The sequence below is a fragment of the Myxocyprinus asiaticus genome, chromosome 28 (assembly GCF_019703515.2).
Source record: "Myxocyprinus asiaticus isolate MX2 ecotype Aquarium Trade chromosome 28, UBuf_Myxa_2, whole genome shotgun sequence".
NCBI classification, from domain to species: Eukaryota; Metazoa; Chordata; class Actinopteri; order Cypriniformes; family Catostomidae; genus Myxocyprinus; species Myxocyprinus asiaticus.
The window spans coordinates 24,803,254-24,821,158 of NC_059371.1; the positions used below are offsets into that span (position 1 = coordinate 24,803,254).

Sequence of the window (17,905 nt, forward strand, 5' to 3'; positions counted from 1 at the left end):
CAAGGTAAGACACCTCTGACGTTGTCTGTGGTTCAGGAGTGGCTTAACAAGAGGAATACGACAACTGCAGCCAAATTCCTTGACGCGTCTGTGTGTGGTGGCTCTTGATGCCTTGACCCCAGCCTCAGTCCATTCCTTGTGAAGTTCACCCAAATTCTTGAATCGATTTTGCTTGACAATCCTCATAAGGCTGCGGTTCTCTCGGTTGGTTGTGCATCTTTTTCTTCCACACTTTTTCCTTCCACTCAACTTTCTGTTAACATGCTTGGATACAGCACTCTGTGAACAGCCAGTTTCTTTGGCAATGAATGTTTGTGGCTTACCCTCCTTGTGAAGGGTGTCAATGATTGTCTTCTGGACAACTGTCAGATCAGCAGTCTTCCCCATGATTGTGTAGCCTGGTGAACCAAACTGAGAGACCATTTTGAAGGCTCAGGAAACCTTTGCAGGTGTTTTGAGTTGATTAGCTGATTGGCATGTCACCATATTCTAATTTTTTGAGACAGTGAATTGGTGAGTTTTTGTTAAATGTGAGCCAAAATCATCACAATTAAAAGAACCAAAGACTTAAACTACTTCGGTCTGTGTGCATTGAATTTATTTAATACACGAGTTTCACAATTTGAGTTGAATTACTGAAATAAATGAACTTTTCCATGACATTCTAATTTATTGAGATGCACCTGTAGTTCTCCTAAAAATGTATGTCCACATATTTGGACAGCGGGACTAAGTTGTGAAATTTTAACTAATACCAGTCTATAGAAAGTCTTTTTTTTTTTTATCAAATTGTTTATTATGTTTCTAGAAGTGTTGGTTATTCATGTTTTTGAGACATTGCAGCTGATTTTATGTAAAGCTGCTTTGGAACAATGTGTATTGGGAAAAGCACAAATCAGCATTTATGCCATTTTATGCCATTCGTGATGCTTCATGGGTTTGTAATTCATTCACTAATGACAGACATTAACCTCATGCAACCCCACATCCTTCTGCGTTGACATTGTTTTTTGCCTTTGCTATATGCAACACATAATTTAAATTCATTTAAACTGACTGATTTCAGTTCATTAGCCTCTGGGCTGTCAGTAAAGGGTTAAACTTTTGACGTACAGATTAATGACAAAAAAAAACATGGCGCTGATCTCAGCAATGTTTGTCTTTGGGAGAAAGGCCAACAAAACTACATCTAGTAAGAAACCTAATTAAGTTTTACATCAAAACCTGCTTGAGTAAAAAATGGCACATTGTTCAACTCAGTGACCACTATAGTGGACAATAGCGCTACTTTTCCATTAGAGATCCTATATTTACTGTGCATTTTCACATTGAGAAAAAATTGTTGCTTTCAGAGGCTTTATATGGAGTTAGGATGGAAATAAGGTGCATTTCTAACTGTTCTGAGACCATTGAAGACAGACTGCACACTGGAGGTTCAGTAATTCACTAAATCTTTCATGTCAAAAGATTAAGAAAAATTTGATTCCTCATGTCATGACCCTTTTAAAGGATTATAGGTTAACATTAATAATCAATATCCCTATGGAATTCACTAAATAGGGAGCATGGGAGAATCCTATAGCTTTCCGATGCAGCCAAGTGCATTCACTCCTTACATCTGACCAAAAGTTCAGTTTCAGGCTGCAGATGATTTTTGGACCACTCAACATGTTTGGCAGACATGGGACAATGATAATCAGTACATAGATTCAGAATTTTATAATGCAACATTTTATTTTAACATGGTTGGCCGTGATTGGATGATGCTGGCTATTACTTTAAATAAGAATTAATAATGCCAATTTCTGATTGGTAAAATGCTTCAGCACTGACTATCACTTGTTTGTTTGACAGTGCTAAAAGAGTACATACAATTTGTGTGGCAAAAGTAGAAAAAAAAGCCCCATTGTAACATAAAAGTCAAATTGATGCAAATAATTTTTATTTGTATAGTTTTTTTTTTTTTTAAATTTGTGCTTTTCCCAATACACATTGTTCCAAAGCAGCTTTACAGAAAATCAGCTGTAGTGTCTGTAACATCTTAAAAACACGAATAACCAACACTCCTGGAAAAACAACAAACAATTTGATTTAAAAAAATAATAATTCTATAACTATTATTAATACTAACTTTCTATAGCTTGGTATTATTTAAAATTTCACAACTTTGTCCCGCTGTCTCCATATGAGGACATACATTTTTAGAAAAACTATTTGCTTAAAAACATTTTTATTAGGGGCTACTAGTTACAATTCAAAAAGGAAAATGAAAAATGCACACAGCAGTCGTGCTCGGGTCTCAGGAGGTTAAGACTTGACAGTAAACGGCCACTGATATGATTGGCTCTCTGCTCTTGACTGACCTGCTCTCCTTGACCTCTCACTGTTCACCACTACTGGACAGGTTTACAGAAGTGATAAGGTAAATTAGGCACTGATGTGCTGATGTGGAGGCGATCATATGCAAATGTCGACCACATTGTGACATCACAATGTGGAGGAAGCAGAGAACGAGTTGTTTTGGCAGCTTGGTTTGAACAAATGCTCTTTTTGCAGTGAGAAGGAAGTTTTGAGTTCTAAAACTTACAGTATGTTTTTATAGAACAATGACCTCTTATATCAAAAGATTAAGAAAAATTTGATTCCTCATGTCATGACCCCTTTAAAGGATAAGTTAACATTAATAATCAATATCCCTATGGAAAATATGAATTGGATTTTTACTTCCAGAACCAGACTGCTCCATTTGATACACATATAGTATTATGTACAAATGTCATAATAACATACACTAAATGTTTTTCTTGGCCACAAAAAATCCTGTTTATTGATAGCCCTGATGAAAACAAAAACAGCTTGAAGGAATATTCTGGGTTCAATACAGTTAAGCTCAATCAACAGCATTTGTGGCATACAGTAATATTGATTACCACAAACATTTATTTTCACTTGCCCCTTCTTTTCTTTAAAACAAAGGCAAAAATCGAGGTTGCAGTGAGAAGTGAATGGGGACCAATCTGTAAACGCTAAAATACTCACTATTTCAAAAGTATAGCCACAAGACATACAGTAAACAGTATGCGTGATTTTAGTGTGATAAAATTGATTACTAACCTTTTGTGTGTAAAGCTATAATCAATTTACAACTTTGTTGCCATAATGATGTAATGTCAACAAACTTTTAAACCTGAAAATTACAGTAAAAAATACTATTTAAACAACATTACAGCTCAAATCATATTTAACAGAAGAATTGATGCAAGTGCTTAAAAATGATAAGCTTCACAATTCTGCCTTTAAACCCTCCAAAAATTGGCCACATTCACTTCCATTGTAAGTACCTCACTGTAACCTCGATTTTTGCTTTTTTTTTTTTTTTTAAGAAAAGGAGGGATGAGTCAATTAATTTTTCTAACAGACCAGCCTGACCAGGCTGGGAGAACTGCTAAAACCAGCATAACCACCAAGGCTGATCTGAGATGATTTTGCTGGGAGGGAGCAGGGAGCTTAAGCCATTTATAATCCTGTTTTGAGAATACAAAAATCCTGTTTCTCAGGAAATACACACATATTGATAAAATGTATGTAATATATGTAGCTTTAGATAAAAATGTCTGCCAAATGCACAAAATTTACAATGTAAATTCGTATTTCTCTTTTCTTACAGAGCATTAAGTTTTTGAAAGGAAGACAGAAGCGTATGTATAGTAACTCATTTGGTTTTACATTTTGACACTGCTAATTCTATTAAATTGTGCTGAGACTTTAAGAATGTGTATCAAATGAAGTATAAACAACTGGAAGTGACTACATGAATATGTAACTGTAATTTGCAGCAAAAACAGCCCTTCCGCCAGCCCCGCCTCAGTCTGCTCCACCCCCCTATGGTGCCCCTTCTGGATTCTTATTTTGTAAGCTTTTGTTCCCCTTGTCATATTTGTTTTAAAATATAAGTTTTCTTACCTTGAACCTGAATGTTACTAGCTGTTAAAGACCCCGTGGAATTAAACATTAGAGTTTTGTGGCTTATAGTCACTGTGTGTTTTCTTTGAGGTCATCTATATGCTAGATGGAAATGTGTGGATGATAGATATGTACTCCTAAAAGTTGATCAAATTTCTGTTGTCGTTTTAGTTTTAGCAGATATACACATTTAAAATGAATAGTCTTCCTCTTCCGGGAAAACAGACATAAAATATTAAAGACTCAGCGACTACTGGCTATTTCATAAATTTTTTTTTAAAAAAAACAAGCCCAAACTTCCTGTTTCACACAGGACAGAAAGAAACTTCTCAAGTGATTTCATGGGGTCTTTATGTATAGAGTTGAAAAGCTCTTGTGCTGCCACAAGATGGAGCCACTGTAATTCATATTTCCACAGTTCAGGTTTCTAGCTTCTGATAATGACACTGTTCTAAATCCACAGCTTTTGGATCACGTTTTGGAAAGCCAAAGGGGCCACGGAATAAGCCAGAACCTTGGGTCTAGTTCATGCTGAAGGTGAACTGAAAAGGAGTAGTCTTTCAGAACAACACTTTGGGGACAGAGAGAGTCATGAAACATGGCTGCTTGCAAAAGATTTTTATAAGCCTTTCAGGAAGAGGAGTGCAGTGGACTCTGAGGGAGAGTAACCCAACAACTGGCCTCACATTATACACATACAAGACTGTGCCTTAGATGACTTTATGACCTTTTATGGCCTTTTTAATGGGGTAAATTAATATATTGAGTAAACTGTATTTACGCAATCAATTATTAAAATGTATATGAATGAATATAATATTATGGCAACTAAACAAATTAATTTAAGAGATGTATTGTATTGGAAATGCATGTAATTGTGGAAACTCCTCTAAATGACATTGGTAACATTAATGTTAGTGTATTTTATCATAAGTACACCTGCAGATAACCAGGATCAATCAAGCTTTTGTATTTCACATCTTGTTTACCTCAGTAACAGCACATTTAATGGCAGGTCTGTCTGAAAGAGAACAGAATGACAAATGACTGTGGATAACTGCTGACAATGCATATTTTTGCATATTTTCAATCTCTGTTGCAGTGATATACTCATAAAATTGTTTTATTTAAAAAAATACAGAAAAAGTCTATGCATTCCATTGCATTTTTACACAATCGAAAAGATCCACATGACAGTCCTATTAAATGTAATTTAGCATTTACAAAACATTACTTCGACTATGTTCATAATTGACCATCTATTTGTCCTTAGAAATCAATGAAATTGAAAACTTTAATCCAAATAACAAACAGAGCAAATAAAGAATCAAACTCACACAGAGCATTCCTTGATCCATAAGTGGACTTTTCCTATATTACAAACAACAATCAAAAACCTGATCAGCACAAAAAAGAAACTAGCTGCCAAAATTCATTAGAATCATAGAACACTAAACATCATCATTTTTATTTTAATATACCGTGAAATCACCTGCGTATGGTATAAAGCATAATTGTGTATGACTGAGCAGAGAACATGTCCAAAGCCGTATGTAAGCTTAAAACATTAATGGATTGGTATTACTAACTTCAATAGCCATAACATCCAAATATTTTTGACTGATTTGGGCTTTATCTTCCAAGTCCATTCATTAATTGTAAAACCGTTAGTGTGCAGAATTAGGAACTGCGGAAGTGCCACTGAATGGTGGGGGGCAAAAACAGCTTTGATAATAGTTTAGCCATTGATGCCTGCCTGAATAATTGTAATACCAATTCAAAAACAGTGGGAAACACAAAAAGTAGGTATGATCCATATTGCACATGATTGACAAGTCTGTACAGGTCAGTTACTGCAAATGCTAATTTTTTTCCTTATGCATTCTCATCATTTGGTGGCCAGTGAAACTGTCCCCTTAAATTGCTTCTGGATTACAAGAATTTGTTACAGAAGGTAGGCATGAGTTTTGAGGTCTCATAGATTTTCTGAGATACAATAAAAAATCCCCAACCATTACTTATTGCCAGATTAAAAAATTCCTTCACAATCAATGTTTTCTCAAATTTGAAACATCAATTAGCGAAATAGCTGACAATTAAAGACGTGATAAAAGGCACTCATTTATGTGATGCATTTGATTACGGAAAGCCATTACATAATTTTGTTAAATCCATAATCCATGTAGACTGATTGGTTTGCTGGTGTACAATTACATTCAAATCAGTCACTTCCGTTACTCTGCGCCAATGCAGAAGCACAACTGCTGCCCATAACCCTATCAAAACAAACAAATGCCTGCTTTAAGACTTAATCCCATTTAAGAGAATGATACAACCACACATTGGCACAAAACATTGACACGTAACTACACTCAAACAGTGAAATCTAAATTGCACTCACCCAACTATCTCGGATAGCATAATCACATAGAATGCTTACCATACATTATTATGGACAACTTCAATTCTAACACATTGGAGCACTGGACATACCTTCTGATATTATACTCACAAATAATATCAAATGCTTTCTGAAGGAGAAGAACTGTTTGATTGGGGAAGCAACGTAACAGATGGCAATGGCAAAATGGGAAAAAATAAACCCTCTGATTACAGATAGGAATTTATTCATACCTTATTAATGTATATTGTTGAGTTAATTCATAGTTGCACTCTTTCACGTTTTTTTTTTTTTAAGAGATATTTAGCAAAGGCTTGCAATGGCTGATGCAACAGGATTAATCATTTGGGACATAAAAAAAAAAAAAAAATAAATAAAAAAAAGACATTACAAAAAGTCCAAAGGACAATAAAGCAAATCAACATATCAGAAAAAGTATAGTTTAAAAGTTCTCAAATGGTACATTCTGCACTCTAAAACTAATCTGAGAAGCAGGATAATGTGTGACATCTAAATGGAAGCTTGTTAAAATTATGCAACTGAATTTAGGGACTTTCCATACATAAAGCCCAAATTCATACACGTCAGAATTATTTTATGAGGATAGCATACGTTCAAAAGTGAGTGAATCAAATTCCAATAATTCTAATGTATGGGTTAGACCACTATAAAACTTTACAGTAAATGCAATAAGGAAGGAGACTTGACCAAATAAAAAGGCATTAGGATGTTGCCCCTGAGTGCAGGTTTGGTTATTGTATTTTCCATCTAATTTTCTGCTAACTTCAGATCATATGCCCATATTTAGATGGAATATGTCTTCCTGCTCCACAATAAAAATGTAAATAAAACAAACGCTTCTAAATACAATACAGACAGAAAACAAACATGGCAAATGAATTAAAGACTATGATATTAAAAAGACTGCCATGACTATTCTGGACAGAAATAAATAATTAAAATTAACAAAAATGAAAAACCCTCTTGCAGAGGCCAAATTCTATTTCCTGCATACATAAGAGGTGAATGCACACGTTCCTCTTTGATAATTGCTGCTATTTATTACTCAGTCGAAAAAGTAAAAAAAAATTAATTAATTTTCCTTCAAGCGAAGCAGTATAATTCAAAACCAGAGAACAATCAATGAAAAAGCAAATATCTCTCACTTTAAACTGATATCTACTCTCTAGTCTAGCATAAATACTTCAACATCAGACTACACCATGGGAAAAAATAAGACTATTTCTCTTTCAAGGAAATAGTTCACCCAAAAATCAATTATCATTTACTCAACTTCATTTTGTTCTTCATGTCGTGACTCAACATCAAGGTGAATGAATGAGAATGCAAATGAAAAACAGATTTTTCATTTTTGGGTGAACTATCCTTTTAAGATATGATTGCTGCTTTCCACTTATGACAGGCACTTTTTTTTTTCTTTTCCTTTTTTCATAAAAACCAATTAGGAGATGGACATGAAACACATGACACAAAACTGTGAAAAGAGGGGAGACCCTCCAGAGAGAGTTAATCTCAAATATATAAACAAATATAAAACAATACCGAGTATTCAGCAAAAATATATTTCAAATTAAATACTTTGGTTGAGAAAAACCTAAGAAGTACTTTCTTAACCAAAATCTAAAAAAGAAACAAATATACAGTCTTCATAATTTTAGGCAAAGTCCAAATATTCCATTATTTACTCTGCGGAATGTCAGTTAAATAAAGTTCCACCCCTCTGCAAAAGGAAGCATTTGGGAATTCATTTAAGGAAATCCGTGGACCTGTACTGGGCTCCACTGCCACTGCTGCTCAGTGGGGAGTCAGTTGCAGGCTCGACTGGAGCCTCTGGAAGCATTGGCTCTGGTGTGGGCGAGGACGCTGAGAGAGGGCTGATCTCAGAACAGAGAGCAGTGGCGGGGGTGTGGGCGGATTTAGCCGGCTGCGGAAGGGCAGATTGCGGCTCTCTAGGTGGCGTTGCGGGCCTCTGGAAGACCAGTTCGTCTGTTTTCGCCACTCCACCTTGTACGGTGTCCATTTGTAGCTGAGCACAGGAGGTGACTTTGGTGTTGGGGTGAGCAGGGGACGAGGAAGATGGGGGTGGACAGGATGTGGAGCACAGGTCATTTGTCTTTACCTCCACTGACTCCTCCTCGTCAGAGTGGTACTGCTTTAGGCGGATGTGCCAGGCGAGACTGCACACGGCCGAGACGGTTTTGAACTGGTGGATGACATTGCGGGGGATGAAGTAGATGTCGTCATCACAGAGCTGCACACGAACGTATCGGATGCCTTCCCTCCTTAACTGGTTGAGTTTGGCATCGTCCACCCACTGGACACACTGTAGAGAGAAATGGCATCATGGAAATGCGGCCCTCTTTTAGACATGCCTATTGTCATTCTCATGACATTTATGATAACGGTAACACTTTACAATAAGGTTCCATTCGTTAACATGAGTTAATGCATTAGGTATCATGAAGAAACAATTAACAATATATGTTTTACAGCATTTATTAATCTCTGTTAATGTAAGGTAATACAAATACAATTGTTGATTGTTAGTTCATGTTAACTAATGTTGTTAACTAATAGAGCCTTATTGTAAAGTGTTACCATGATAACTGAATAAAGATTTTTCAAAATAAATTTAATTTTGCACAAACAAATTTCACACATTTCTAGATGATGAAATACTTCAGAGCTGAGCATAACAAGAAAAATGTACAGTATACTAACTTTAGAAATTAGCAGGAGTTTTCCATGTCTTGAAATTGCAATTTTAAAATTTGCTTTAAAAGTTTTCCTGTCTGGTCACGTCTCCACACTCCACTATGATAATTTATTATTGCTTAACTAACAGCATATCAGTAAAACCAGAGACTGTGGTATTAAAATAACCATAAAGATGGATTATTAACAATTTAACCACAGCAATCCATTAATAATAAATACAGTAATATGAAATATATATTTTTAAGCCATTCTTAGTCTAGTTTAGAAGACAATGAGACTTCGTGATTGACATTATCACCAAAATAAGCCATGTAATTCCCGTTTAGAATGAAATATCTCAAACAGTCTGTACAAACCCTGTGTTCACTGAAACTTCTGTGAAGTCCAGTCAAATTAAAGCGACAATAGAAATTGGTTTTCCAATAAATTTACACAAGAGAAACAAAAAATAATATTGAAGTTAAAATAATAATAATAATTTCTAGAACATCAAAATGTAATTAAGTACATCAAAAACACTTTTGGGCCATATTCATAAAACATGAGAAAACACATTTTTTAACTAGTTAGTAAAACCATTCTTACATAAATTGCCCCATTGAATTTAAGTATGGATACATGAATGATTTACACAAATTCATTCTGCTTATGTTTCATGAATAAAGCTCTCCGTGTTTATAGGCATTTGTTCAAAAACTATTAATTTAGAAGCCATTTTATACTATATTTGACAGTGTAAAAACACCACAAATGGCAATATTGATATATTAATAAAGTACATATTGAGTATGCCATAAATATATTATGCCATTACAATACTGTTCCATGCAACAAAGGCAACTAAATGCCTCGAACTTATGTTTCACAGCCCAACTTATCATTTCAGCCACAGACTGATTCAGGCATACTTAACCGCCAAGTCTCAGAGACTTTTGTCCTGATAAGATATAATGTTTTGGAAGAACATAGCTCTTACCTGTGACACAGGTGGCTCATACAGGTCCAGCTGAAGCCTCTGAACCACTTCATTAAAGTCCTCAGCATGAAAACAGATCGCATCTTTGGTTATCCGTGGCCGGTCACTCCTACAGGAGAATGGATCATCAAAGGTCATTTGCTCTAGTCAATTAGACATTGCTTTTTGAGTCATGCACACGTTTTTGCATGGCAGATGGTTACACTTCCTCACCATTCCCCAAACTGCACTGCTTTCAGGACGCCTACAGCTGCTGTACTCTGCCAGTCGAAGCTCTGGCCGACGTGATCAGCGTGAGCTCTTGTCCGATCCTCAAACATAACCTCGCGTGGTTCACTGGTTCTCGGTAGGTAATGCAAGTTCTTGATCTCATTCATAGATCTGTAAAGACATTAGGTTTTTGAGGCATTTCTGTGTTTTAAAAATCTTGAAGAAAGGGCTTCTTACGGTCCATTTTCTGGTTTCATCAAGACAGAATGAAGTTTTAGGAGAGTATACCTTCGCCTCTTGAATGGAGACTTGGGCATATCGGCCGTTGGAACCATCTGCTCTCCAGGCCTCACCCACATAATGGGACCATCATCACTCTGGGACCTGCAGTCTAGCTTTAAGCTGGACAGACTGCCCCACGGCAAAGTCATCTGTACAGACAAACAGAACGTGTATAAAGATGTGAAAAACAGTAGTTTTGCTCTAAGCGTTGTCTGAATGTTGCACAAGCTACCTACTGCACAATAAAGACCCCATGAAATGGCTTGACGGGTGCTGTTTTCTTTCCATTGCTGACATATTTTCCCAGAAGACTGTACATTTAAATGCATATATCTGCTTAAAGTTTATTATATAAAATGTTAGGAGTACTTTAGCATATAAATGACCTTAAAGCATAAAGCTAATAGACAGATTAAAAGCCAGAAAACTTCATAAAAAAGTATTTATAAGCAGGACAGCACCATTTCGCTGTGTCCAAAATGTTAGAAACTAGCAAACAGTGAAATGACAGAACCATTAGCACTACAAAACAGCCAATCATCACAACTCACTCATTTGTGAGAACATTTTCTAACCTTCAGAAACGGAGATTCCTCCAGCATGTCCAAGAACTCTGGAAAATAATCGCCCACCTCCTCATCTACTGCACCCACCAGACTGATCTGCCTCATGGGGCCAGCTCTATACGTCCCAGAGCAATATGTCCGGCTCACCTGCAACACGAGTGCACTTCAGAGCAGGGAAACATATCCTCACATGCACCTTCAAACTAAGCGTAGCAAAGTGTACATAAAATAAATAAATAAATATATATATATATATATATATATATATATATATATATATATATACACACACACACACACACACACACACACACACACACACACACACACACACACACACACAGTACATATCTATTAATAATTAATTAATGTCAGGGTTCCTTTGAATTTAAATGTTGATTGCTTTTCCAGATGTTTATGATTAATATTTATATTTATGTTTTTTTAAGATTTATATAATATTATTATTATCATTTTATTGCATTCACAAAGACCATCTAGTCGATTACAATAGTTTGTTTTGGATTTAACGCCATACCAGCTTCCATGGCGAAACCCAGGTTAAAATGTAAAAAAGGTATCGAAAACATACACAAGGTTTTTTTAATCTATTTTTGACAAAAAGTCTTAAACTGATTATAGTCTGATTTACTTATTACCTGTTGTTTATTTTTTGGCAGACAAATAGAAACATTTCTAAACAATCAAATATTTCAGACTGTAGACATTTACATTACTTTTTCAGGACTGGAAATCATCAATTTAAAATTCCCTGATAAGCTATTGCCAGGTTTTCTGTCTTTTAATGTCTTTGTAAACTATATAATTCTCCTGCCTGTTTTTATGCAGAATTTAAGCCATAATGCCCATTTATTTAGTCTCTAAAACATTATGGAGGAAAAAGCTTCACAGTTCAGTACCAGGCAACATGGACAAATTTGGCCTGCATCAGTTGAGACTGTTAATGTACTTTGGACTGTGTCACCTTTTAGCCACCTGACTTAAGTAAATAATAAATGTGGCTGCTATCATGGCCCTCTAACAGTGGGAATAAGAATGAGTGAAAACATGTGATGGATTTGTCTCTAACCCTGTCAAGTCTCATAATGTATCCAGTCTAGGGTTGGGATAATATAACCAGTTCTTGTTCAGAACCGATTTTGTTCAGAACCATTTTTAATATTATTTTCATGACTTTCGGTTCCGTTAACGGTTCTCGAAAATGCAATTTTCCGCTGATGCTGGCCGAACACTGTACATAAATACTCTGGCAGTGTTTCCTGCAGCTCATTTCTGTGGCAGTGCTTCCCCCTACTGAACATACAGCATGAAACTATCAATGCATCCAGTGAATTCTGATCCTCGAACAAATGACTCTTAAGAGCCGGCTCTTATAACCTACAGCGTGGCCAGAGTTGTCCAATTCCTGAACGAATGACTCAAATGAGGTGGTTCTTTTCAATCTACAGCACAAAACATCGGCCACTTCTGGTGTAGTCCGATTCCTGATCAAACGACTCTTACGAGCCTTTTCTTTTTAGTGTATCAAAAACACTTATACATCAGTCAGAGCAGTTACTGATTTTTTTTTTCCTCCCCTTTTTCTCCCAATTTGGAATGCCCAATTTCCAATGTGCTCCAAGTCCTCGTGGAGGCGTAGTGACTCGCCTCAATCCGGGTGGCGGAGGACGAATCTCAGCTTCCTCTGCGTCTGAGACTGTCAACCCGCGCATCTTATCACTTGGCTTGTTGAGCGCGTTTCCGCGGAGATATAGCGCGTGTGGAGGCTTCATGCTATTCTCCGCGGCATCCACGCACAACTCACTCACAACTACCCCATGTGACTCTACCCTCCCTAACAACCGGGCCAATTTGGTTGCTTAGGAGACCTGGCTGGAGTCACTCAGCACACCCTGGGATCTGAACTAGTGGACTCCAGGGGTGGTAGCCAGCGTCTTTTCCACTGAGCTGCCTCCTGAGCAGTTACTGAATTAATAATATACTGATTTGTGTGTTCTGAATGTCTAACTCAAAATGAAAAGAAAACTGTCTCACTACTCTAAACCGTCTCTGGAACTGTTACTGTTATGTAATGTTGTACTTCAGACCTGTGAAACTTCAATCAGGCAGTGCACTTACTGACTGGTTGGTCATATGGCAATGTGTAGTAAAAGATACACATGTTTTGATGTAGGCTAATCAGTGGAAAAGAATAATTAAATTAATAAAATATGTTATCACATTTCTTGTTTGTTTAGATTTTTTTTATTCAATATACAGTTTAGTTAGGATCAATTATTGGATTGCATTTATAACTCTAAAAATGATGCGAACATGCCGTTTACAAAAATGTAATTGAATTTATTTCTCATTTGTAATATCTGCTCAGTAGAAATCTGAAATGATCTCATCAGTTGGCAATAGGCCGCTAAAGGCAGTAAATGCAATTAGAATTGCATTCTTATTTTCAAATAATTCTTCCTCAAAAGTACTGAAAGAATCTTTAAAAGGAATCAGAATCATTAAGAGGAATCGGAATTATTAAATTCCTCACGAACCCCTTTTCTAATCCCACCATTAGTGCAGTGCAGAAAAGACTTCAAAGCTTGAAAATATACAAGTTAACCCAATAAAACACTCAAAAATTGAAAGGATAGTTTAAAAAATGAACATTTTGTCATTTACCCACCCTCATGGTGTTCCAAACCTGTAAGAATTTTTTTGTTCCATGGAACACAAAAGGAGACGTTAGACTAACTGTTGGTCTCAGTCACCATTCACTTCCATTGCACGAAGAAAGAAACAAAGAAATTGAATGGTGAGGCAAGCATTCAGTCTAACATCTCCTTTTGAGTTCCACAAAGACTTTAGGAAGAAAGAATTTAGGAATGACATGTGGGTGAGTAAATGAAGAGAGAATTCCAATTTTTTAGTGAAACATCCCTTTAAGAGCACAAAGTGCCACCCTACCTGGGAGTGGAAGTTGGCGATTGTGGTGGTCTCAATGTCCTTCTTGCCAAGGATCTCCATTTTGACTGGCGTACTGGGAAAATTGAAGGCAAAATAGTCCAAGAAATCAGGCAGGTAAGCAGCCGCTCCGTGCACCACTGCGAGTGCATAGCGCGCCGCTCCTTTAGGCTTTTCAGCAAAGGCGAGTTCCAGAAACTCCTGAGCAAATTTCTCAGTGTCTCCCGGCTGCAGTAAGGACAGCTCATCTGCATAAGCGTGTAGTACCGATGCCCCTCCATTGGGCTGCTTTTCTTCATGGATGAGTCTACTGAAGGAGGTGTTGGTCTGAAGCCACGAGCTGCGAATGAAGTGGTCTCGGTGTGAGAGGAAGGGCATCTTCATACCTTTGGGAGTGTGGTACTCATCTAAGCCAGAGCTTGTGTGACAGAGCTTTTCATCTTTGAGGTATGTAATCACTGTGGGGTCTTCAGAAGGTGGAGGATTGCCTCCTGTCAATCCTGCCCACACCGTTTGGACCTCTTTATTGTGCATGCGCAACTTCTTGCCACGCTCATCTTCACGATGCCGCTTCTTCTTTTTCTTTTTCTTAAGGAGGTATTCCTCCAGCGTCTGGGTTTTGCCATTCTCACTATGGGACTCTGAAAATATCAGAAGACATTGCTAGTAGAACATCAGGTGATTTTCACATCTCCCAAGATTTTCAACTACATAAACATTGGACAAAATATGAAAAATCTGCTTAGAGCAAGCCGAGCAGTGGACACTTCTGTCTAATAATCTCATTATTTGATGAAAACTTTTTAGTTACTTTTGTGGGATAACCAAACAGCATAATACGATTCTAGACATCTGGTTTCTGCATGGTGTTTCTAATCGATATCTAATACCACCCTTTCATAAATGTACCATGGTGACAACAGTTTTAGCCAAAATACCATAATTACAACAGCTATAGGTTACACAGGAGCCTATTCAAACATTGGTAGAAGCTTGCCAATGACAGTGATGGTTATTACGAACTCTTATAAAAAGTACTATGGGGAATGATGGTATTGGAGCACATATCAAGGAACATTGATATTTACCATGGTACTGAATGACTACCATTGTGTATTACGGTATCTAGATGGTACTACAAGGTACTTCAAAGAATACCATGGTACTTGTTTGTTTGTTATGTTACTATGTAGTAAAGACAAGTAAAGTAACTAGAAACTACCCACCTAACAGGGAATGTTCCAACAACGTTGGCTAACATTATGTAAAGGTTAGAAACCAACATTCTGCTGATGTTACCAGTATTCAATATAAGTTCTCACAATATTAGGAGAAATCAATTTTAACATTGTTTGTCCTTTAAACTAAATTTAAATATGCACTCAGTAATTTTTCTTAATTAAAAAAAGTATTAATCCTAAAGTATAGTCATTAAGAAACATATGTATAAAATCATGAGCACTTACTTACATGTCACATGCATGTTACAGTCATATCAGTAACCTTATAAAAGCCGTTTTATTCTACATAGAGAGGGTCCCCTCATGGGGGCTGCCATGTTAGGATCACATGACCAGCTAACGCCCTGTTATTGGACACTTTCACTCATAGATTGAATTAATCATGGCTGAATATAGTGAATTTTTTCATCAGTAACTGAAAACGATTGCATGTAAATTAGATTGTTTTCGCCTGAAAGTAAAACTGATAAAGAAGCTGACAAATTAAGCTATCACGAAGGTTTCAGGAATGTTTTGGTAACCTTTAAATAACGTTCTACCCACGTTCAGAAAACTGGATATTTTCGGACACAGCCACAATGTAACGTTTGGAAAATGTTATAAGAACACACATTTGTTAGCTGTGTAAAAATCATTACTATAAATAATCATTAACTCTAATTCTCAACAGTACAAAAAGATTGCTTAAGATGAATTTTAATTTTCTTTCAGCATTTGACTTTCTCAATGACACTTTATAATTCTGCTTACGTTTCTCAGGTGCATGTAAACTGTACTTGTCTGAATGGGGGGCGTTCACACATGCATGCTCGGGCATGGGTTAGCAGCGGAGGCTAACAGCACCTTCTCTGCTGACTTCAAGTTGGAACCAAGCCAGGAATTGAAAACTTTACTTTATATACACACAAAATATATCAAAATTACCTTTATTCTTCTTGAATTGCCCCACTTTAACATTGACCTCGGCATTTTCCTTCTTAGGCTTGAGTTTCACGTCCTTCTCGGTGTGTTTCGGTTTGTTATTCAGGGGCTTGGCCTTCGCTACTTTGAGCGGCGTGAAAGTGAACAGCGGGGAAGGAGGCAGGACCGCAGGCACCGATGTCTTCTGCGGGACGTGGGCTGCTGGTGGCACTTTCCGCGGCGGCCAGCCCGGAGGTAACTCTTTCTTGGAGCTGTGGTGGTGGTGATTGTGATGATGGCGATGTTGCACAGGTGCCTGCTCTTTGCTGTTGCCGCTAAAGTTGCACGCTTGACTGTTCTGTTGTTGGTGCGGTGGATGCACTCGTTGTTGGGCATGTTGGTGGTGATGTAGCTTTATTTTCTTCGCTTCCTTTTCCGATCTCACGCGCTTGTCATCGGACGGCGAGCATTCGCGTTTTTTCTTCTTTTTCTTCTCTTTGGTGGCTTTGTCAAAGCTGTCCCTGCTCTTCTCCTCTACTTTGACGCGCAGCAAATCGACCTGTGCAGCCATTTTGCACATATATTTAAAAGGCTTAAAAAGGGACTTTTTGCGCATGTCTACTGGGATCTGTAGTTCCTTGGTCTATATCCAATCAGAGGCCGCTCGTTTGTAGCGTTCACGGTCAGAGTTCGCATGTGCGCTATCGGTAGCTTTGTGGGTAGTGATGTTTCCTGTTTCTGTTCGGCAATGGTTCATGAGATGCGTGCGCGACTGCACGCACCTTGTCCAGTGGCTGACGTAATACTGTAGCCAGATTCATGGACTGGGCGGTTCCGTTGCGTCGAGTTGAGGAGGGATTTCTGTGCGCTTCTTTGCATTCGTTGAGCTTATTAGCAACAAAACAAGGATCTAGAATTTGAAGATAAACTATAACAGTAATGTAATACACCACGATGATAATTATAATTGTGCTTCAGTATTTCTTAAGGGGGCGTTCACACCGGGCGCTTAAACGTACCGTTTTATCGATGTTTTGTAATATACACACGCGACAGAAGGACGTCTTTGCTGTTTTTTCCACTGTATTGGGCCGTTCCCTCCGAAACGTTTTCCGTCCGTCCGTGCCGTTTATAAATAGTTTTTCTCTGTTAAAATGCGCCAGACTGACGTCTTTGACCGTTGCGGCCGATTGTCGCTGTGCAGTAGCGCGTTTTAAGACGCCGTATCAAGTAAAAAAAAAACAATTTTAACTGTTAAAAGCGCCTCTCAAGACACCTGCGTTTCCATTCGTTGTGCTTTGTCGAGTTTTTGTTTTACACCTAGAACGCGTTCTGTCTGAAACAGCCCCTGACGCGACATAAACGTTGCGTTTTGAAGACGGCGTGATAAGTGAAAGTTCTGCTTTTAAAAATGCGCCATAAACAACGTTCTTTACCATTCCCCTGCCCCCCGTCTCGCTGTTTCAATAAAACTTATCCTGTGTGAACGCCCCCTCACACAATGAAACCAAATGCAGGGTCGCTATTATTTACTAGGCGTACATTAATTTGAACATTAAGTCTAAAGCTCAACATTACTGTTTTTGCCCATTTATATTTCATCCACAGCCCCTAAGCAATATCAGAAATATAAAGTCCAATTAAACAATGGAGGCAAGAA

The 17,905-nt window shown here is 37.5% G+C and overlaps 3 protein-coding genes across 4 annotated transcripts in view; 2 read left to right on the forward strand and 1 right to left on the reverse strand.

The window, feature by feature from the left end:
* The window catches only part of LOC127419029 (tyrosine-protein phosphatase non-receptor type 22-like), a 38,369-nt gene extending 33,260 nt beyond the window's left edge, over positions 1 to 5,109 (forward strand). Inside the window, exons 24-26 of the mRNA XM_051660055.1 lie at positions 3,668 to 3,698; positions 3,837 to 3,911; positions 4,427 to 5,109. Coding sequence (XP_051516015.1) covers positions 3,668 to 3,698; positions 3,837 to 3,911; positions 4,427 to 4,488 — 168 coding nt within the window. The 3' untranslated portion in view covers positions 4,489 to 5,109. The remainder of the gene's footprint in view (positions 1 to 3,667; positions 3,699 to 3,836; positions 3,912 to 4,426) is intronic.
* The window catches only part of LOC127419036 (V-type proton ATPase subunit S1-like), a 691,126-nt gene that overhangs the window by 97,629 nt on the left and 575,592 nt on the right, over positions 1 to 17,905 (forward strand). The window lies entirely within an intron of this gene.
* LOC127419030 (lysine-specific demethylase 9-like) lies at positions 4,427 to 17,592 on the reverse strand. Its single transcript, XM_051660058.1, has 7 exons — positions 16,270 to 17,592; positions 14,108 to 14,745; positions 11,147 to 11,284; positions 10,578 to 10,720; positions 10,293 to 10,460; positions 10,080 to 10,188; positions 4,427 to 8,708 (listed from the first exon to the last, which is right to left on the reverse strand). Exons 1-7 carry the CDS (start codon positions 16,859 to 16,861, stop codon positions 8,130 to 8,132), a joined length of 2,367 nt encoding a protein of 788 aa, XP_051516018.1. The 5' UTR covers positions 16,862 to 17,592; the 3' UTR covers positions 4,427 to 8,129.